Consider the following 24,175-nt stretch of genomic DNA (forward strand, 5'->3'; position numbering starts at 1 on the left):
CCAAACCTGAAAGGGTCCGCTCACGCTCATTATTTAAACAATGCCAGAAGTCTTTATAAAGCCACAGCAACCAGGAGAAATGTTATATTGCAGTGTAAAGCCACAATATAAAGTTATAAATGTATTTTAGAACAAAGAGTCTGGTTGTTTGCCAGAAATTATTTACTCTTCTCCATGGACTTTGTGTTGCAGCTTTGTCACATTTGGTTCAATAGAGATAAGCTGGAATTATTTCTGTCTATAACCTGGATATCTTAAAAACTTTTTCAAGCACACAACTAGGAACATCAGATGTTCGATTCATTTTCACAAATGATTGGCAAGCAATCTTTGTGGGCTTATATGCTGTCTATGCACAAAGGGCCACATGTATCATAGTTTGGTCTCTCTGAGGCGAGTTTTAGAGACATTTGGCGGCTACTTTTTGCACCTTATGTATGATCATGTCTCTTTACTTGTGATACATGTTCAGTTTTTCCTATTCTGGCAGGTGCAAATTTTGGCTTCTTTTTGAGACTTTTTCTTGTAAATGTCTCAAATCCAGATGACACAAGCCACGTGAGGGGGTTATATGCAGGAGTGGACACTACTGATAATTTGGGATTTAACATGTTGCATTTTTAATGCATTTTGAAACCTATTACAACAGCTGAGGAGAGGTGATTTTCCTAATTACGTTACTGTTAAAATTTTAATTTCCAAATGCATAGTAAACGCAATGTTAACACATGCGTTAATGTGGTGTTTATATTGCAAACGTGGTGTTTTAAACGCAAATGTTAACAGTAATGAAATAAGGCAAATCACCTATCCTCAGCTGTTGTAATTAGTTTCAAAATGCATTAAAAACGCAATTAAACCGCTATGTGTGACCTCACCCTTGGAAGTAACCAATAAAAAAAAAATGCAAAAATGTAAGAATTATGACAAAAGAGGTTACTGTGCAAAATGTTAAACAGTTAAAGCATGTGAAATAATTACAATTTACATGTTAAAATCTGGAAAACAATGATACAAAGGTGCAGACAAGGTGTACTTGAAAAAGAACAGAGTTAAAAGTCGCAAAAATGGCACAAAAATGGCAAAAATTTGACAATTTGCCTAGCTGGAACTATGATACATGTGCCCCAGAGATTTATTTGGGAGAACATAGCTCAGCACCTCTATGTCACATGACATGGGCTGTTTTTAAGTGAAGAAGTGAAGGGAAGAAGTTTGTTGAAAATTGTTTAAGACATACATGTTCAGTAAGTTCTCTGCAAAGTGATTCTAGTTAGTATATAGTCAACTGCCAGATGGGGAAGTAAACTGATACTATGCTAAGTCCGCCCCCCGGCAGAACCATTGGAAATTCAATGAAATAAAAAAATTGTGAAAAGACTATTCAAATGTTTTATGCTACTATGAATGAAAATGAAACAGAAACATTTGGACTGATGTATGAACAAACCCTTTTAGTGTGCAAGAGTCCCTGGATACATTTGGAGTGACATGTCGTATCAGCCAGCAGCTTTGGAACCTTGCATCTATATGTAGAGGATGACATTCTGTTTATGTGGATGTCTTCCCACAAGTCATCTGTTCAATATATCAATAACTATAATGGAATATCATCACATACAGTATGATATGATCCCGGACATCCTTATAACTAAGGGCTATTAAAGTGGGTCAATACTAGACTGACGGGTAAATATTAAAGGTTCTTTAGTGCTTGTTACTATTAAAATAATACTAAAATGGAAGCGCCTTAAGATTGAATATGATGCTCCTGCCCTGAATCTCAATGCCTTGTTTACCAGAAATAATGCTCTGCATTACATTGCAAGATTTATGAACATTAATGTCAGAAATGCAGGTCAAGCTCTCAAGTTGAGTTTAATGAGAAGGTGTAAATCTGTCGATGGAATGCTAGAGACATATAAAACCTCATTATGTACTATGTTGTGAAAAAGTAATATACATTTCCAATTTTGTGCTAAGCCAAGCATTGTAAGACAGCACAGTGATTTAGATCCACTTGCTAAGCAATCTTAAGCAATTCATTCTTGAAAATTGCACATTAAAAGGTCTTCTTCAGAACGCAGGCCTATTGTTTTATTCAGATACCTCTTGTGGTTTCAACGCTGAGTGTCATTTTTTGTTCATGAGTTACTGAGCAGAAGAGGTCAGTAATTTGGAAATGCATGCTAGAACCATCACTGCGCTATCTTACGTTCAATCAGTCTTGCTTTATCAGTACTTAGTATAAAAAACAAGCATCTCATTAGAGTTCTGCTTAATTGACATTGATGTCATGGCAAATATATATTTAAACATATATTTTCCTGTAAATTTCAGTCAATGTATCCTTGAATTTCGAGTACTTAACATGAAATCTCTATTCATTCATATCAGATTATGGAGATTACAGCAGAATGGTTAACAACTCAGTTTAGTGATGGTAGATGTCTCCTAGTAGGAAGTTCCTGAGGAACATCGTTTCTTGGGACTTCTTTTATTATAACTCTATACAGTATGCCGCAATAGTGGAAATATAGTTATAAATGGACTGTCTTGTAGCCATTGTGCTTTATCAGGTAGGCATTAGTGTGTACGCATTTTGGGGTCTTGATATCCTAATGTTTACATATGTATACCCTCCGTCTGGGGGATCAGCACCTTTGTATGTTTTATGATCACATTAGATTTTCATCAACTCTTTGTACTTTCATAATGTTTCTTTGCACTGGATGTGACCAACTTTAAAATCTTAGATACCGGTCTAGCATGTCCTGTTAGTCCTTTTGACTTGTTCCCTTTTTTAACCAATTATTTTTAATTGTATGAAATAAAACCTATATGGACTTTTACTCAATTTCTCTGTCACTAGTGTTTCCTCTCTTTTGCTCTTTTGGTAGTTAGTTTGATCCAGATTAGAGATGAGTGAGCACTAAAATGCTCGGGTGCTCATTATTCGAGACAAACTTTTACCGATGCTCGAGTGCTCGTCTCAAATAACGAACCCCATTGAAGTCAATGGGAGACTCGAGCATTTTTCAGGGGAACAAGGGTCTGCACAGGGAAGCTTGGCCAAACACCTGGAAACCTCAGAAAATGATGGAATCACCACGGAAATGGACAGGAAACAGCAGGGGCAGCATGCATGGATGCCTCTGAGGCTGCTTAATTGCACCATTATGTCAAAATTATGGGTAACAGCATGGCGATGACAGAGTGACCGAATGAGGCTAGATAGCATCTAAAACATCCAATAATTGACCCTGACACTATAGAAGACAGCATGCAGAGGCAGCGGCAGCAGCGGCAGGCTAGAGAGTGGCATGGCGACATACCCCAAATGGACTCAGGCTTCAAACCAATGGGTGGAAGAGAGGAACCAAAGGAGGTGAGCAAGAAGAGCTGAAATGATTTCCTATTTGAACAAAAGGTTGACGGTATATTTAATCAATAACACAGCATGATGGCGACATAGTCACCAAGTTCCATAACGTATCTGGTGAAACACCCGAAAAATGAGCCTGACACAGCTTGTTTGATAAGGGGACGACATGTGGAGGCAGCCATGGAGATGAATTCCATGATTAAGAGTGACAGTATGGGGCATCCATATTGCGTTGCTATGATTGAAACTTCAGGTCTCCAGCATGGCGGCGACAGATGCGCCGAGTTCCATTATGTATCTGGTGAAACACCTGAAAATTCTGCCTGACACAGCCCGTTTAATAAGGGGATGATATGCTGTATATCCTCTCGCGAGCCAGCGTCTGGGGTATAGAGAGTTGAAAGTTGCGTATGGAGACATTGGTGGACACTGTGGAGGATCGTGGAGGCGAAATGGACAGGAAACAGCAGGGGCAGTATGCATGGATGCCTCTGAGGCTGCCTAATCTTGGGATGGAGCTGGCGGTCCGCTGCCAGGCGAGCTTTCGTCTGTCCAAGCCCCTGTCTATTGGCTCCTCCCCACCCAAAATGGGCCTGGGGGCCAGAAGCGTTTACTTTGAAAAAATTATAATTTTCAAAGCAGGCGGGGGCTACAAACAGCACTTCTGAGAACCTTTTGTATGAAATCAAGTGTAGTACTGTTCTTATAAGTAATTGGTTTGGTTATGGCGGGTGAGGGGAATGTAAAAAGATGCGCAAGAAGCACTGAAATAATATCGGTAAATGATAAAAGTTTGCCAGTATATTTTGTGGATAAAACAGCAGGGTGGCGACAAAGTTAACAAGTTTGATGTGGAAGCCATGAAAATAACCCAAAATTCTGCCTGACACAGCTCGTTTGCTAAGGGGACGATGTATGGAGGCAGCTATATGGACGACGTGTGGAGGATGCTATGGAGACAATTAAATTTGGATAGTGCCTGTATGTGGCAGTCCAAAAAAGTTTTCAAATCAGAGGAGCAGGTGGGTGGTCCTCCAGAAAAATTAAATAGATTGAGTGCCTGTATGTGGCACTCCCAAAAATTGTTTTAAACAGAGGACCAGGTAGGTGGCCCTCCAGAAAAATTAAATACATAGAGTACTATAGGTAGAGCCAGTTGGCCCTGGAAAAAAACAGCCAGTTTCCTCTGCTATAGTGTACAAAGAGGAGGAGAAGGAGGAAAATGAGGAGGAGGAGTGCAGGCATTATTCAGGTTGAGCTTCTTTCACCTGGTGGAGAATGGAAATTCCTGAGAAATCTAGGCTTTATTCATCTTTATAAGCGTCAGTCTGTCAGCGCTGTCAGTCGACAGGCGTGTACGCTTATCGGTGATGATGCCACTAGCTGCACTGAAAACCCGCTCAGACAACACGCTAGCGGCAGGGCAGGCAAGAACCTCCAATTCGTACAGCGCCAGTTCGTGCCACATGTCCAGCTTTGAAACCCAGTAGTTGTAGGGAGCCGTGTGATCATTTAGGACAATGGTATGGTCAGCTACTTACTCCCTCACAATCTTTCTGTAAAGATCAGCCCTACTCTGCCGAGACTGGGGACAGGTGACAGTGTCTTGCTGGGGTGACATAAAACTGGCAAAGGCCTTGTAAAGCGTACCCCTGCCAGTGCTGGACAAGCTGCCTGCTCGCCTACTCTCCCTCGCTACTTGTCCCGCAGAAGTACGCCCTCTGCCGCTAACGCTGTCAGAAGGGAAATACTGTTTCAGCTTGTGCACCAGGGCCTGCTGGTATTCATGCATTCTCACACTCCTTTCCTCTCTAGGGAAGAGAGTGGAAAGATTTTGCTTGTACCATGGGTCCAGGAGAGTGAATACCCAGTAATCGGTGCTGGAATAAATTCTTTGAACGTGAGAGTCACGGGATAGGCAGCCTAGCATGAAATCTGCCATATGTGCCAGAGTCCCAACGCGCAAGATTTCACTCCCCTCACTGGCCTGACTGCCCATTTCCTCCTCCTCCAACTCCTCCAACTGCTCTTCTTCTGCCCATACACGCTGAACAGTGAAGGACTGAACAATGGTCCCCTCTTCTGTCTCGCCAACATTCTCCTCCTCTTCCTCCTCATCCTCCTCCACCTCCTCCGATATGCGCTGAGAAACAGACCTAAGGGTGCTTTGGCTATCAACAAGGGAATCTTCTTCCCCCGTCTCTTGTGACGAGCTCAAAGCTTCCGACTTCATGCTGACCAGAGAGTTTTTCAACATGCCAAGCAGCGGGATGGTGAGGCTGATGATGGCGGCATCACCACTGACCATCTGTGTTGACTCCTCAAAGTTACTCAGCACCTGACAGATATCAGACATCCACGTCCACTCCTCATTGTAGACTTGAGGAAGCTGACTTACCTGACTACCAGTTCTGGTGGAAGTTGACATCTGGCAGTCTACAATCGCTCTGCGCTGCTGGTAAACTCTGGATAAAATGGTAATGTTGAATTCCACCTCGTGGGCACGTCGCACAACAGTCGGTGAGTGGGCAGTTGGAGGCGGCGCTGCGCTGCCCTGAGAGTGGCAGCATCTGTGCTGGACTTCCTGAAATGCACACAAATCAGACAGATTGGGGTATGTCTTGAGGAACCGCTGAACTATGAGATTTAACACATGGGCCAGGCATGGCACATGTGTCAGTCTGCCGAGTTGCAGAGCCACCACCAGATTACGGCCGTTGTCACACACAACCATGCCTGGTTTCAGGTTCAGCGGTGCCAGCCACAGATCAGTCTGCACAGTGATGCCCTGTAAAAGCTCTTGGGCGGTGTGCCTTTTATCGCCTAGGCTCAGCAGTTTGAGCACTGCCTGCTGTCGCTTAGCGACGGCACTGCTGCTGTGCCTAGAGCTACCGACTGATGGCACCATGCCCACGGATGGTAATTCGGAGGAGGACGTGGAGGAGGGGTGGGAGGAGGAGGAGGCATAGTAGGCCTGAGAGACCTGGACCGAGGTAGGCCCTGAAATCCGGCGTCGGCAGTATATGACCAGCCCCAGGGTCAGACTCGGTCCCAGCCTCCACCAAGTTAACCCAATGTGCCGTCAGCGATAAATAGTGTCCCTGCCTGGCAGCACTCGTCCACGTGTCCGTGTTCAGGTGGACCATGTCAGAAATGGCGTTGGTCAGGGCACGGATGATGTTGTCTGACACGTGCTGTTGCAGGGCTGGGACGGCACATCGGGAAAAGTAGTGGCGGTTGAAGACCGAATACCGAGGGGCGGCCGCCGCCATGAGGTTGCGAAAGGCCTCGGTCTCTACCAGCCTATAGGGCAGCATCTCCAGGCTAAGTAGTTTGGAGATGTGGACATTGAGGGCTTGGGCGTGTGGGTGGGTTGCACTGTACTTCCTCTTGCGCTCCAGCGTCTGGGATATGGAGAGCTGAACGCTGCGCATGGAGACATTGGTGGATGCTCTGGAGGATCGTGGAGGCGAAGGTGTAGTTTTCACACGGTAGGTGTTTGGGCCGGGGTCCTGGGCAGGGGGCTGACTAGCAGAGGCAGCAGATGACACAGCGGAAGCAGCAGTGGTGTGCCCGGATGGACGTGAACGGCCTTGGTTCCATTGAGTGAGGTTTTTAGCATTCATATGCCTGCGCATACTGGTGGTGGTTAAGCTGGTAGTGGTGGAAACCCTGCCGATCCTGGTGTGGCACAGGTTGCACACCACAGTCCGTCGTTTATCCGGTGTTTCTTTAAAGAACCTCCAGACCTCTGAAAATCTAGCCCTTGCCACGGGAGCTTCAGTACGTGAAACATTTGGCGCGGATGCACCAGCTCTGGCCCTGCCTCTCCGTCTGACCCCACCACTGCCTCTTCCAACCTGTTCTCGTTGAGGACTCGCCTCCGTCTCAGAAGCACTGTGTTCACCCGGCCTATCAACCCATCTTGGGTCTGTCACCTCATCATCCTCCGATCCCTCAGTCTGCTCCCCCCTCGGACTTCCTGCCCTGACAACAACTTCACCACTGTCTGACAACCGCGACTCCTCATTGTCCGACACCTCTTTATACACTTCTTCCACTACGTCAACAATGTCATCATCACGCACAGACTGCGACCGGTGGAAAACCTGGGCATTGGAAAAGAGCTCAGCAGCAACCGGACAAGTGTTTTGTGACTCTGGGAAGGGTCCAGAAAACAGTTCCTCAGAGTATGCCGGTTCAAATGGCAAATTTTCCTGGGAGGGGGCAGACTGGGGGGAAGGAGGCTGAGCTGCAGGAGCTAGAGGAGTGCTGATTTCGGTGACATTAGTGGACTGCGTGGAAGACTGACTGGTGGACAAATGGCTAGAAGCATTGTCCGCAATCCACAACATCACCTGTTCGCACTGTTCTGGCCTCAACAGTGCTCTACCACGAGTCCCAGTACCTTGAGACATGAACCTAGGGAGTGTAGCTCTGCGGCATTCCCCTGCTCCCTCATCAGCAAGTAGTGTCTCACCCCGCCCAGGACCACGACCTCTGACCCCTGCAGTAGTTGGACGCCCACGCCCTCATCCTCTACCCCTAGCCCTCGGGTTCAACATTTTCAAAATTAAAGTGTAAACTGTAAATTTTTTTTGTGTTTTTTTTGTTTTTTTTGTGTTTTTGTTTTTTTAACAAAATGATGCTATCCTATTGCTATGGCTAGTTTCTAACCTACACTGACAGCACACAACAGGATTTTGTGCTGTGCCTGATGACTTTTAGTTTTGAAAAAAAAAAAGAAAAAGCAGACTGTGCCTAATTCAATCAAACCCCTAATAAATTGTCCCACTTAGGTGTTTGAGATGGATATGTGTGTCACTAAGAGCTAAACAGAACGTTCGCAAGTCTCCCTGCAAATTCGTCACAATATGGTAGTAGCTGCACTACTAGTGCCAGCAAGGCCAGCCACAAGCAAATGAACCAAAAATAAAATATATAACGCTATTGTAGCCCTAAGAAGGCCTGTTGGGTTCTCATATGGCTAGTTTCTAGCCTACACTGACAGCACACAACTGGATTTTGTGCTGTGCCTGATGACTTTGAGTTATAAAAAAAAAAAGTAAAAAAAAAAAAAGAAAAAGCAGACTGTGCCTAATTCAATCAAACCCCTAATAAATTGTCCCACTTAGGTGTTTGAGATGGATATGTGTGTCACTAAGAGCTAAATATAACGTTCGCAAATCTCCCTGCAAATTCGTCACAATATGGTACTAGCTGCACTACTAGTGCCAGCACGGCCAGCCAAAAGCAAATCAACAAAATATATATATAACGCTATTGTAGGCCCTAAGAAAGCCAGTTGGGTTCTTGTATGCCTAGTTTCTAACCTACACTGACAGCACATAACTGGATTTTAAGTCACTTTAAGTTTTGAAAAAAAAAAAAAAAATCATCAGACTGTGCCTAATTCAATCAAACCCCTAATAAATTGTCCCACTTCGGTGTTTGAGGTGGATATGCGTGTCACTAAGAGCTAAACACAACGGTCGCAAGTCTCCCAGCAAATTCCTCACAATATGGTACTAGCTGCACTACTAGTGCCAGCAGGCCCAGCCACAAGCAAACAAAAAAAAAATAAAATATAACGCTATTCTAGCCCTAACAAGGGCTGTTGGGTTCTTGTAGAATCACACCTGCCTAACAGTAAGCTAATATAACAGCCTAACGCTATCCCTGCAGCAGCAGCAGCTCTCTCCCTAGCGGCATCCAGACACAGAATGATCCGAGCAGCGTGGGCAGCGGCTAGTCTATTCCAGGGTCACCTGATCTGGCCAGCCAACCACTGCTATCGACGTGTAAGGGTACCACGTCATGCTGGGTGGAGTGCAGAGTCTCCTGGCTTGTGATTGGCTCTGTTTCTGGCTGCCAAAAATCAAAACAGCGGGAGATGCCATTTTCTCGAGCTGGCAAAGTATTCGTCCGAGCAACGAGCAGTTACGAGTTCGCTTATGCTCGAACGAGCATCAAGCTCGGACGAGTGTGTTCGCTCATCTCTAATCCAGATATGTACAGCAGATCCTTGTCACTGGCAATTGAATGATGACTCACTAAATGACTACAGTGTGACCCTGTAATTTAGTAGACCAGTAACATCTCAATCAATATCAGATATTTATGCTGTACTTGTTTATAGGATTACTTTAGCACTGCTATTTGGATGATTTGGGGATCATTCTTGTCATTGCAGGAGCTAACTGGGTGCAGGCATTTAGTGAATGAAAGCCTAAATCAAGTTACAAGATGAACAGGTAAGATACAACCTTTTTATACCAATGTGTGCACATTCCTCCTAGTATATAGTGCCATATATGACATGACTAGTATTTTAGGGGTCAATTTAGTGTTTATGGTGGAAGTGTTTTTGTTTATGTGAATGTGATTTTGAATATGCTGGAATAGGGATGTTGTCCCCCATTTTGCTGTAATGTCTATATATGCTTTCTTGGTAGTTAATTGATTAGGACTCTGGTGAAGGCCAAACAGAAACATCTTGAGGGCGAAAGAATAAACATGGATCAAAATAACAGCAAAACAGGTTGTTGCTAATTAGAATATATGCCTGGACTTCAAAGAGCTTTTCCGATTTTTTTCTAGCTGAAAATGCAATAACATGAAAAACCATTTAAACATGAACATGAGAAACCATACAAATGAAGGGGTTTTCTATCTCTAAGCAATCAATTACCTATTCGTAGGTTTGGTCATTCATAGATGATCAGTAGTTTCATAGTTTATACGGTTGAAAAAAGACACTTGTCCATCAAGTTCAACCAAGGAAGGGTAGGGATTGGATGAGGAAAGGATTTAGGGGAAACAATTCTATATAACATAACAATCAATGTTATTTAGGTGTAAAAAGGCATCTAGACCCTTCTTGAAGCTCTCCGCTGTCCCTGCTGTGACCAGCGCCTGAGGCAGGCTATTCCACAGATTGACAGTTCTCATAGTAAAAAAGCCCTGTCGCCTCCGGTAATTAAACCTTGTTTTCTCCAGACGGAGACAGTGCCCTCTCGTCTTTTGATTTGATTTAATCTGAAACAACTTACCAGTATATTTTTTTGTATGGACCATTCATATATTTATATAAATTAATCATGTCCCCTCGTAGTCGTCTCTTTTCCAGACTAAATAAATCTAGTTTTTACTTTTAATCTTTCCTCATAGTAGGGTTGTGATAGATCATTAATGGTTTTGGGACAGAAAAGCTATTTTAAAACACCCCATTATTCCAATGTCACCAGTTGAGTGGTCCCCTAGTGGTAACTCTCTACCTTACTGAAGCTGAAGTGCAGGACTGTTTCAGACAGTTAGGCTACAGCACATATGTATGCAAGTTTGCACCAGTGAAGGTCACATGTGACCACATGGACAACCTGGGTGAGTTGGCAAGTATGCTTATCATTGGTAACCTCTACATTATTCTGGAAAAAAAGCTTTTCTTTAAAATATTACATATGTTACATATTCGATTTATTTTGCTTCTGAATTCTATGATTGAAGGAATGTAATATAATTTCTGAGGCTAGAAATAGGAATAGTAAAAAAACAAGATACAATAAAATATAATTAAGACAGAGGGCTGTGATTCATCCTCAGCCTTTGCTATTGCTGCTATGTATAACACAGTTGTGATCTGTGCTTGGCTGCTTATCCGCATTGCTACATCTTGTTCTTTTACTAGAAATTACCTTTGCAATCAGAATTTCTCCTTCCTTGCTTTCTGTTGCACTTGAGTTGATTATACATTTCCCCACTGTTCTGGACTAGTTCTGTATTCCGGACATTGGAGGCACTTTATAAAATGATACCACAACACAATGGTTCCTCTTAAGTACCCTTAAACTTGAATTATTCAGGTAGTGAATTTGTTCCTATCTCCTGAAATTTAATGACTTTTGTACAAGGAATGGATGTGGAAGCATCCTAAGTTTGAAAGAAGTTTGCTGTTAAAATGAAAAGCTTTGTGATATCATTCTTATGATGCCATTTGTAAGGTTTAATTGATGTCTTATAAAAGAGCAGCAAGGTGAGAACATAAAAGTTCTATCCTTTCTTTATGTTATTTAATGTAATTTATCTTAGGAAAGGCATGTTTATATATTTGCTTGCAGTAAATGTCACACTTGGTAGATTTTTGTTTCATTCCTCAACACATTTTTTTTCAATAAAATAGCATTATCTGACATTGTTTCTTCCCTTTTAAATGGGTTGTCCAAAAATTTCAAGTTATCCCTTTTCCAAAGGATAGGAGATAACAGAGTGACTACTGGGACCACCAATCATGAGATCAGGACCCTCAGCAATGAGGAGAATGTGAGTCCTTTTCTCACTAATTGATGGAGCAGGAGGTCAGACATGCATGCTTAACCTCCCACTCCACCCATTCTCTGAATTGTTTAAGGTCCCATTCTTGTTACTGGTGGAGTCCCAACAGTTGGACCTTCACTAATTACTTTGTTTTAACTTGTAATAATGGGAAACCCCAAAAAGTTTTTCTAGTAAGAAAAAAAATACAAATTCAAATTGATGAGATTAGTTTGACATGATCTGTTTAACTCATAATTGTGAGTATGGGCAGAAACTAAACTTCTTATGGAGACTTAAAGGCCATGCATGATACAATGAGGATTCTAAGAGACAGAAATACAAAAACTAGATTTCAAGCCTCGGAGAAGGAAAACTTTGCCTTGGTGTTATCTGTAAAAGGCAGTTCCCTCAACACCTATGTCTGACTTGCAATAAACCTAATGACTTGATGTGGAATAATACCCAAACCAGGTTTTTCTTTTTCAAAAAGGAACAGGCTCACAACTGTGTACAGCACAGTTTTGATGTTTTTGTATCTCATTAGCTCAGTGCAGTGAAGTGTCTTAGTTGGATGAGATGCTGTCAATCTGGGTCTGGAAAGAAACAAAACTCTTTATGAAGATTTGCCTTTGGAAATGCATAAAACCAGTTCCCTACACAATAATGAGATGCAAGAACATTGAAACAGCAATGTCCACAATTGGTGGTCTATTCCCTTCTAAAAAGACATAATGGTTTGGGTATTATCCTGGGTCATGTTACTAAGCTTCTAGTAAGTCAGACATAGATGTAGAGGGAGCTGACTTTTGAATGTGGCATGGAGGCATAGTTTTCTTTTTCTTACTGTGAAAAACTTATTTTTATATTTGTTTTTAATTCTTCAGTGGAGTCATGGGTCAACCTCAGTGTCAGCTCCAGGTTTCAGTAGGCCACTGGGCAACAGAGCCTTAGTGGGCCCCTTTGCAGTGAACTAACATGGCAACATTAAAAATTCAGATACTAAAACAGTCTCCTGTTCCCTAAAATATTCCCTAGTTTATTTTCCCAAACAGCCCCCAACTTGTTATTTTATATAAAAGCCCATCTCACTCCGTATGGACTCATTAGATTCAGCCCACCTCACATGGATTCCTAGTCTACATCCTTATGTAGGCCCCCAGGGCATCTCTGAGCCCCAGCACTTGCCCAGGTACGCCCAGTGCTGGTGCTGGCCCTGGTCAACCTGACTGAAAGTGTCAATATGGCAATGAGTAATTTTTACCGTCTTTAATGTTTTACAGGTATAATCCACAATGAAAAAACTTGAGTGGGTGTTTCACAAGATTTGGTCAGCATCCTCTTTATCTTGAGGATCATGTAAGTATTTAACTGGATGGACTCTACTATCAAAATCAAGTTTATTCATAGATCCAGGTACTGTGACTGTTGTAATGGTTTTATATTTGTTCTAAAATCAACCTTTAACATTATAAGGGCTCTGAGGGTGCGTTATCAAAGCCCCTCAATGCTGCAGCTTTACAGGCTATTACAGTGTTCTAGGAGCACTTCCCCCTCATAGGGTGAGCTGAAACTTATTGTGCTGCTGTTAGATTACATCAGGCAGAGGGAGGGGGAAGTGTTGAGGGAGCAGATGGGGAGGGTTGGATATTAAATCTGCCTGTGAAGCTATAGCTTTACAGGCTGCTACACTGTTCAGAAGCACTGCCCCTTACCACTGTGAGACTTTAGCAGTCAGTGGAAGAAGGAAAGTGCCTAGGGAGGACGGAGAGGGTGAGACATGCTCCTATACAGTGTAACAGCCAGTGAAGCTGCAGAATCAATGGGCCCTTCTAGCCAATTTTAAAAGTTGATTTCTGAAGGAAGGAGGCCATGGATAACAATACAAGGCATAGTGCCTGAATCTATGAGTAAGTGTCCCTGGTTTATCATATTTGATTTTAAAGGTAGATTTCCTTTAACAATCAAACCTTTGGCTTCCCAAGAAAGTATAATGCAATCTGTTTCTTTTCTATGAGATGATTTGTTCACCCTTCACGGGGTTTTCCCACAAATGCAATGCGGGATAGGGCCTAACTTGCTGATCAGTGGGGGTCTCAGTGCTGAGACCCCTGCAGATTGCGAGAACTAAATGTTTGGTCCCATGGATAGGGCCTAACTTGCCTTCGTGGGAAACCCCTTTCATTTTTCAAGTATTCAGTATAGCAAATCAAACATGACAGCTATGCATATCAGGTTCCTGTAGTTATCTTTTTTTTTTTTTTATCTATACATAGACAAAATTCTCACCTGGTACCATGAGTATGCTCGATCTGAGGGGTCAATGAGAATTGTGATAATTTTTGCCTTTGGGATCAAAGCCGCAGCCCGTTTAGGTGCTACTTCAGAATGAAAATAGTTGGCACTTTTCTCAAACAGGAAGTCAGTGGTTATATTTGAAGGGACTGGAAAAAAATCCATGTACCTGAGAAAAAACAACAAAAAACTGTAATTCTAAGATAAATATATTGAAATACTATATCCGATTCTATATGTCATGTGTGTTTAAAATCATTCAATGTTTCTATCATGGGAAAAAAAGAAAATTGAATCTATTGAGAATCCCTGATGCATTTTCTGATACAAACATTGCTGACATCTTATTGACACTAAGTAGATTGCCCTGTCACCCCATGCATCTGACCTACAGACTCTGTCAACAGGCATTACAAAAGTTATCATTTGTATTATTTGATTAGTGATATGGGATTGTACAGATTTGAACAGGACATTTTATATAGTATTTCAGATACAACAGTATTTCTGTTTCCTTAGAAAGCTTTGCCATTTCCTCTGACAGCAGCTCAGTAGAATTGAAATCCTTTGGTCAATCCATTGCGAACACATTTCAGGCATTATCTAACTTAGCTCATAGTTTTGGATTGTGTTCCTTGCAATAGTGTTACCTTTTACCCTGTGCAAATTCCCCACTGTGGCTGCACAAAATTACACCTAGAACATCATATTTTCTCCATCATAATTGATACTTTTAAAATTGGTGGAAACTGTTCCCCCATACTGCATATACTCCTTTATTTATCCAAACTCGACTCTCACATATCAAAGCACGGACCTTCCTGTAGTAATTGTATCATGAACATAGTATAAGATCCTTTAAAAAATACATCACTAAGTTGATTCTTTATTTATTTTTATTTAACCCACATACATACCGATTTCGAGGGAAATTTATCCGAAGTGTTCTAGTTGCTTATGGCAGCCAATCAATTTTCCCTCAGCAGTTTATTAAATGAAAAATGAGCTCTGACTGCTTGCCACGAGCAACTAGAGTTTTTTTTTCTCAGACGCTTACATTTCATATTGTTTCTGCTCTATGGGAGATCTATGGGAGATTATCTGTGCAGGAAGGGAAATTGGACAAGCTGTGACATCACATATTGACAGTGGGGACTATGACAGCAGAGAGCCTCTCGAGGCCCCCTGGCTTATCGATCAGTAAGTCCTATTGTACCAAAAAAACCAGTACAGTGTATTTACAACACATTGCGATACATAAGTATTGGAATGTATTATATAAGTTGTCGTACCCAATAGGTTTAAAACACCCTAATAGGCAAATAAAAAAAAAAAGATTGATAATTCAATTAAATCAATATTTAAATTACAACTTCAATTTTTTTTTCACAAACCCATAGCTCTTTTCATGTAGAGTTTATTATCTGGATTAACTATGTGTAGCAATTTCTTTGCTATATTCATCAGTTTAGCCTATTCCTTCTGCAGTGTCCTCATTCTGTGCTGATTGTCTGTGTGAGTCTGTAGAGTTGTTTAGAAGATGGATTTACTGTAGGAAGGGGCTTCTGTTCCATACACACTCTGGAGGGAATAGGGGGAGGTCATGTGATTCTGCTCTGTGTCTACCTGGCAGGATAGCCTTGTGTGTGCTGATTAGAGGATACAGAAGTCCCCTGCAAAGATTAGCAAGATAGAAGATTTTCCATGTTCATCTGTTCATCCCAGTCTGTGATTCGAGAGAACTTTCTCTTCTCTCACAGACCCCACTGCAGCAACCCTCCTGCCACTTTAATCTCTGTGGGCAGTTTCTACACAGCATGGAGCTGGTAAATCTTACTGCACACACTGGATCAGGTAACTATTTTACTGGTTTCTACTACTTAATATATGCTCCATGCTTCATCATGCAATGATAGCTGCCGGGCTTGTTACTGTATCCATCATGCATGTACACTTAGAAATGTTCATTTTATTTTGCTCTTATGAATCACACTGGATTTACTGCTAAGTTACATAATGAGACAAAACAAGGCATCATGGGAACTGTGGACATTCTAATTTTGACTCAGTTTTACGTCAAAGACAAGAAGAAAACTTAAAGATATAAGGTAATATACTAATGTGTCCAAAATAATGTGTTCCCTTAACCCTACCAAAAATAATGTGTCCCCTACTTAAGAACACCCGACTTACAGACAACCCCTAGTTACAAACGGACCCCTGGATGATGGTAATTTACTGTACTTTAGCCTTAGGCTACAATAAACAGCTATAACAATTATCACAGGTGTCTGCAATGAAGCTTTATTGTTAATCCTGGTTCTTATGACAACCCAATATTTTTAAAATCCAATTGTCAAAGAGACCAAAAAAATTTTGGTTGGGGTTTCAATTATAAAATATACAGTTCCGACTTATATACAAATTCAACTTAAGAACAAACCTACAGAACCTATCCTGTACGTAACCCGGGGACTGCCTGTACATTGGAAAAAGTTAATTCTTTTGGTCTGGTCAAATTGTAAAAAACGCAAAGCCCATAAAAATGTCAGAACTACTTTTTTGGTCTATTCCAAAAAAATTGGTTTCATGTTACGGCTGATTGTTGTCTGTGTATACACACTACACTTATGCATACAGTATATACACTCACTGGCCACTTTATTAGGTACACCTGTCCAACTGCTCGTTAACACTTAATTTCTAATCAGCCAATCACATGGCGGCAACTCAGTGCATTTAGGCATGTAGACATGGTCAAGACTATCTCCTGCAGTTCAAACCGAGCATCAGTATGGGGAAGAAAGGTGATTTGAGTGCCTTTGAACGTGGCATGGTTGTTGGTGCCAGAAGGGCTGGTCTGAGTATTTCAGAAACTGCTGATCTACTGGGATTTTCACGCACAACCATCTCTAGGGTTTACAGAGAATGGTCCGAAAAAGAAAAAACATCCAGTGAGCGGCAGTTCAGTGGGCGGAAATGCCTTGTTGATGCCAGAGGTCAGAGGAGAATGGGCAGACTGGTTCGAGCTGATAGAAAGGCAACAGTGACTCAAATCGCCACCCGTTACAACCGAGGTAGGCAGAAGAGCATCTCTGAACGCACAGTACCTCGAACTTTGAGGCAGATGGGCTACAGCAGCAGAAGACCACACCGGGTGCCACTCCTTTCAGCTAAGAACAGGAAACTGAGGCTACAATTTGCACAAGCTCATCGAAATTGGACAGTAGAAGATTGGAAAAACGTTGCCTGGTCTGATGAGTCTCGATTTCTGCTGCGACATTCGGATGGTAGGGTCAGAATTTGGCGTCAACAACATGAAAGCATGTATCCATCCTGCCTTGTATCAACGGTTCAGGCTGGTGGTGGTGGTGTTATGGTGTGGGGAATATTTTCTTGGCACTCTTTGGGCCCCTTGGTACCAATTGAGCATCGTTGCAATGCCACAGCCTACCTGAGTATTGTTGCTGACCATGTCCATCCCTTTATGACCACAATGTACCCAACATCTGATGGCTACTTTCAGCAGGATAATGCGCCATGTCATAAAGCTGGAATCATCTCAGACTGGTTTCTTGAACATGACAATGAGTTCACTGTACTCAAATGGCCTCCACAGTTACCAGATCTCAATCCAATAGAGCATCTTTGGGATGTGGTGGAACGGGAGATTCGCATAATGGATGTGCAGCCGACAAATCTGCGGCAACTGTGTGATGCCATCATGTCTATATGGACCAAAATCTCTGAGGAATGCTTCCAGCACCTTGTTGAATCTATGCCACGAAGAATTGAGGCAGTTCTGAAGGCAAAAGGGGGTCCAACCCGTTACTAGCATGGTGTACCTAATAAAGTGGCCGGTGAGTGTAGATATAGCAATTAAAATTCACAATGATAACTTGCTGCCACATTATATCTTATCACAAACCACAGCAAAATGATCAAAAATGTCACGTTCAAGCTCTAAACTACAGTGCAATAAATGTATTGTCAAGTAAATATATATATATATATATATATATATATATATATATATAAAGGCCCAGTCCGAATATTATATAACATAGAGTTTAAATATTCTCTACTGAACTTTTCAGTACTGTTATTTAACCTCACATTCGAAAAGCTGACTGGAGAGAACCAAGTTATTAGATGTCAACTAAGAATAGCTGAGGTAATGATTAAAGTCCTGCTTGTAATTCAGCTCAAGCCAGCGGTGTCTTGCACTCATTTTACTTCCTATGGTTAGGGAAAGTTACATTTTATGGAGGTACAGAGTAATCAATGGTCAACAGAAGTAAAATAAATTGACTTGATGGAATAAAGTTCAGACTTGTGAAAGTTGCTGAAAATGCCCTATAAAATCCATTATAAATATGATTGATTTGTCAAGAGATCTATAACATTTGGGGAGCCAGCACATTGGCCTCTTTCTAGTTGTTCACTTTTTAAATAATATCTTAGTGTTAGTTTGCTGAAGCACTTTGTGACCAAGAGGGAGCTGGCCTTATATTTGGTTAGTTTATGATCTCTCAGTTTCAAGAGAGGGAAAGCAAATGCTTTTCTGCCACAGGAGAAAGCTGTTCCATTTTATTGCTCTTATAATAAAGTAACATATTGACTCACTCCAGAGAACTTCTATAGATCATTGCTTCATTGGCATTCAGTATCCTTTTTGTCTTCAACTTACATAAACAATTGCATACACATTTTAGAAAACTATGTATAAATTTTTATAAAATGGGTGCCTTTGAATTCTTTAACTCATTTTTTCATTGCAGTCAATTGGTGAGATCAAAAAGTTTTTCTGTTCAGTAATGTGCACTCTGCACCCCATATTAAAAAAAAAAAAATTTTTTTTGCTTATTTATTAAACAAGAAAAACTTAAATATCACATCGTCATAAGTACTCAGACCTTTTGCTCACTATTGAGTAGAAGCAGCTCTTGAGCTAGTACAGCCATGAGTCTTCCTGGGAATGATGTAACAAGTTTTTCACACCTGGAGTTGTTGATTCTCTGACATTCTTACTTGCTGATCCTCTCCGGTAATCTCAGGTTGGGTGATGCTCTGGCTGGACCAGTCAAGAATGGTCACAGAATTGTTCTGAGGCCACTGCTTTGTTATTTAAGCTGTGTGCTTAGCAGTCATCTTGTTCCCCTCTCCCATTGCATGATGTAGCCACCACCATGGGTCACTGTTGGGACTGTATTCGGCCGGTGATGAGCCGTGCCTGGTTTTTCCCCTGGATTTAGAATTAACACCAAAAAGTAAAATCTTCCTCTCATCAGACCAGAGAATCTTATTTCTCATAGTCTGGGAGTCCTTCATGTGTTTTTTGCAAACTGTATGCAGGTTTCATATGTCTTACAGTGAGGAGAAGCTTCTTTTGGGACACAAACAGGTTACTTAAACACAACTGGACTCCAATGAAGGAGTAGAACCATCTCAAGATCAAAAGGAAATGGACAGCATGTGAGTTAAAGATTAACCATTTAAAAAAAAAACTTTAAAAAAAACCCTTTTGATATGTTGTAGGGTACCAAAAAAAGTACTAAATGGGGACTGAGAGGCAAAGTACTTTGAGGAATGATTCCCAGAAACACCTGGAGCAGAATTATGTTTTTTTGTTCAGAATGACAGTGACACTTTAAATGTGAGTGCAGTGGCGTAACTAGAAGCTAGTGCAAAGTCTGTACCAGGCCCTGACTATAATGTATGGTTTATAGTAATAATCTTCTCATATGGGAAAGTTACACCATAAGGGCCCCCTAAACCTCTTGGCCCCTGGAGCGACCGCAACCTCTGCAACCCCTCAAGTTTCGCCCCTGTGTGAGTGTTTGTGAGTATTTCAGTTTGTTTAATTAGCAAACATATCTACATTTCAGTTTTTTCTGTCAAGATGGGGTGCAGACTGTACATTAATTAGCCAAAGAAAATTTGAGGATCTTACCAATTGGTTGCAATGAACTAAAGAGTGAAAAATTTAAATGGGTCTGGATACTTTCTGTACACACCGAAATCAGGGAATTATTTATTTTCATTATTCTCTTCCTTCCAAAACCTATAATATTTAGATTTTTTTTACAGAGCCATTTCATGAACCTCTAGTGCCACTACTACTATGACCTGAGGCTTCTGTTCTAAGAATCCATGATTCATGAAGGTGCAAAAGCAGCATGCACCTCAGACTCAAGCTCTATCCACTGTAGCACTTTCAGCACATCCACATGCAACACCCAAGTAGATAGCTACAATGCTAAATAGAACTTCTAAAGGTACCAAGATACACCACAGCTACTTACACAGCCTCCCTCCATTCAGGTACCACCTGTCATAGTATCAGTCTTCATTATCCACTGTACCTGGTGGTCTTGAAAGGGGTGATAGTTGAGGTCTCATCTCTATCATAAAACCTCTCCCTCTTCTTCATTCTCTCATGCTTGACTACCCTGCAAGACCTCTTAATATATAAGGAACATCTCTATCCTTTAACACTCGCACAATTCCTTTACTGAAAGTGTCCCATCATCATCATCACATCGCTTAAGCATGTAAACCCTTCACAAGGCACAGGACACCACTTTTTATACAACCACATGCCCTACATCATAGCCAAACCAGGTAAAGAGAAAATAGGGAACATTACCAGCACCCCTGATTTGCAATAGGATTGGGTTGATTTCAAGAAGCTTTAGATGAAAAGAAGAAGGGGGACTAGGGTAACTCTTCAATTAGAGTTGGAATGCATCTAATAGGCGTAAAAGTTGAAAGTCTTGAGAAGAGTGTGACATGAACTGTTTTTCAGCATCAATGTTTTCCACAATCCTGGGCATCTTATTTCCAAAAGTGGTCATGGCTATTATCTTGGACCTCCTGGGTGATAAACAGAGTATCCAAGGTTGTGCTAGAGGAGATGCACAGATCCTTCTGAAATTTTCTTTGTTCAAGAATGTTCTGAGAGTGGAATGCCTTTCTTTATAGTCATTTTGTATATTTTTATGTAATCTTGAGCAGCAGGCTTGCTGGAGGCTCATTGTATTACACGTTATACCTATTTTATTTAAATCTAACTGGTTTGGAAAGAGACACAAACAGTGTGACAGTTGGAGCACAACGTTTTACATATGGTTTTTATCATAGTAGGAAATTTAAAATGTTCATCTGGTATTACTGCCGTTGGACAAGAAGATTGATGTACTTTGGCCAATACTAAATTAGAGGGGCAATTTTAAAACATTGTGAACTGACCCCCAGCCAATAGGACAGATTGCACTCATTGCAGAGTCTGAAGTTTTACCTTGATCAGTACTGGATCTTCAGTGTCAGACAAAAAGCTGGATTTGGTATGAAAGCATTTCTAAAGTTTTTATTTTAGGAAAATAAAAAAAAAACAATATAAAACTTAGAAGTCAAAATAACCCATCTAGAATAAATTGTTCAGGACAGTTCTTTACTTTAAGGAAGAAATGTTTTATCTTAGAAACCACATTTTCATATATCCTGTAAAGTATTTGGATTACTAGAGTATAAAAAAAACATTCTATTAACTAAATCTACTTTTGACACTTACCAATCTAAGCCTTTGTGGTAGTTATTTCCATTAAAGAATTGCATCTCTTCAAATGTTTTTGGGTTTGGTGAGTTGCTTATTATTGCAGGATGCATAACCAAAAACAAGTATAAAGCGGTGGTACCTGTCATAAAACATCAATACAGTTTAAGTAAATATTTTATCCAATCTAAGAAACCTAGCACCAGAAATCCACCTATTAAGGTAGATCTGATGGTAGGTGGTTAATAACGTGCTAAACCCTAATCTATTTTTAGCTAATCCTAAAATACTTCCTATTTTATGCTAATTATTGGCACAGGCTACTGGGGCATGTACAAGCCTCTCCTGGCAGCAAAGGCTAATCCACGCACCAGTAGCCTCTGCCAATAATTAGCGTAGTAGCTAGATAAAGTGTAGTTTAGTTTAGGACGTATTTTAGGATTAGGTAAAATATTTATTTTTACTTAGCATGTTACCACCTACCATCAGATGTAGCTTATTAGGTAGATTTATGATGGTAGGTTTCCTTTAAAGAGTTTTTCCCAATCCAACATTATTGTTCAACCGCATATATTCATAGGCTATGCTATAAACGTGTTATGGATGTTAGCCATGTCTATCATGAGAATAAGGCTTTGTTCACAAATGAATAAGAGGGGGTAATAGATGGTGGAGTATGGGTGAGTCACTCTTTCCACTGATTTGTCAGTCCCAAGAATAGCCAAGGCAGCCTGCATGGCTAGATTTAGAAATCTTAAATAGGTAAAAAGAGAGACATAGGCACGTGTGTCGCTCATCCATACACTAAGGGCCATAAATGATGCCTTATACTTGAGATAGGTGGGACCTACATTTATCACATATCCTGTATGATACTTCTTAACAAGAATACAAATTTAAGTTATTTCAAATGCTTTCCTTATTTTATTCCCACTAATCCTGATAGACTTTGGATTTTCTTGTCGTAATTTTTTGTAACTAGGTATATTTATAACTTAATTGTTGGATTTTAGGTTATTACAGTAAAAAATAACTACCACATTATCTGCATTGCTACCACTTGTGTAAAGAGTGCCCTAAACTTGTAAAACATAAGAACTCTGTCTTTTACTAAACTGAATTCATTAAGTACTAATTTCAATTACCATTACAGCTACTCATCTAGTATATGATGTCAGTTGAGAGCTGTTTTCTTGTCTTCATAAGTTGTATGCAAGATAAACAATTTCTTAGTCTCCTTGGGTTGGCACCCCCTACCAGTATTGAGTATTAATGGGCATTGCCTTTATGAATTGCCGCTACTGGCAGTCATGCTATGAGGCTTGAATATAGCGAAACACATGAAGTAGTAGCAGTGAAAGAGAAAGTGTGCAATAAGCAAGGGAGAGAAGAGTCAGGGAAATTATGTGAAGAGGTTTTAGTGGTGTATATTTAAGGGACATGGCAGTCTATTAGGGCCAGACCAGAGAGGACGTGATATCCTACATTTAGTTTCTCCTGGAGTTATGTGCTGTTTCTACTATGTCACAGTCAAACACCCACTGTAGTCCAATATCTGTCTCATCAATCAAAGTCGATTGTGAATAGTCAAAGAAGAGGTGACAACAGCAATAAAACTAAGCTTTTCACGGATACATATAAAACCAGCAGGAACCAAAAATAAATGACAGTTCCTTACTCATAGTGTCACCACCATATAAACAAGACTAAAACATCAGAAGACACACAAGACTGTACAGTATATAGTATAATAATAGCTGTACCAGATACTGGGATCTAATATCGCAACCAGATAGAGAAGTGGCAAATGATAAATGGTCAGATCCTACCGCTTTCACAGGTACAGGAGTCGAGAAACATCTCATGGGGAGAGAAGACATAGAACAAATCATCCGTAGACCAGATAGGAATAAGATTCACAGCACTGCCCCTAGTAATTCCTGAGTCTAGGCTTGCCTTCAATCCTATAGACTCCTGCCCTGCAAGGGACTCTGGGAGCCCTAACTATGCCCTATGGAATTAAACGTGTTTCCAGGGTCAACATCCATGGACCTTTTACCAGGGGATATCATTTACCAACTTCTGGCACGAGGTAAGTTGTCACCCCGGTCACTGCACCGCAGTGGACAGTGGTTCAATCTTCAAACACAGTTTGGATTACTTTTTAGTGTGCCATTTCTCTATCTGATGTAGATCCCAGTATCTGGTGCACAGGCAATATAATATTATATATGGTCTTGTGAGTCTTCTGGTGTTTTAGTCTCATTTATCCGGTGGTGACAATATGAGTAAGGGAGCTGGAATTTATCGATAATCCCTGTTGGTTTTATATGCATCTATTAAAAAGTTTTATTGCTGTTTTCACCTCTTTGTATATTTGTCTGGCAGGTGCCATCAACAATTAATTTTTGGTTGAGTGGCGGGGAATCGGGACAAATTGACCAGGTTCACAATTTGTAGTAATAGAGTAGTTTGTGAACTGTTACGGTGAATATTTTCCCATGCCAGTCCACTTATAAGGTTTATATGTAGTCAACCTGAAAATAAGGTTACTCTTTATATGTATGGTCCTCTTCCTCTGATTAGATACATTCTGAGGATCACATGCCCATGAGAAACTCAGATATGGA

At 41.0% G+C, this 24,175-nt stretch overlaps 1 protein-coding gene across 1 annotated transcript in view; it reads right to left on the reverse strand.

Annotated features, from left to right (window-relative positions):
• Nucleotides 1-24,175, reverse strand: part of LOC140071620 (bifunctional heparan sulfate N-deacetylase/N-sulfotransferase 3-like) — a 215,078-nt gene that overhangs the window by 22,412 nt on the left and 168,491 nt on the right. Inside the window, exons 9-10 of the mRNA XM_072119202.1 lie at nucleotides 21,564-21,687; nucleotides 13,985-14,159 (exon numbers count right to left, since the gene is read on the reverse strand). Of these exons, the coding sequence (XP_071975303.1) occupies nucleotides 13,985-14,159; nucleotides 21,564-21,687 (299 nt within the window). The remainder of the gene's footprint in view (nucleotides 1-13,984; nucleotides 14,160-21,563; nucleotides 21,688-24,175) is intronic.

The sequence above is a fragment of the Engystomops pustulosus genome, chromosome 1, assembly GCF_040894005.1.
Source record: "Engystomops pustulosus chromosome 1, aEngPut4.maternal, whole genome shotgun sequence".
In the NCBI taxonomy this organism is placed as follows: Eukaryota; Metazoa; Chordata; class Amphibia; order Anura; family Leptodactylidae; genus Engystomops; species Engystomops pustulosus.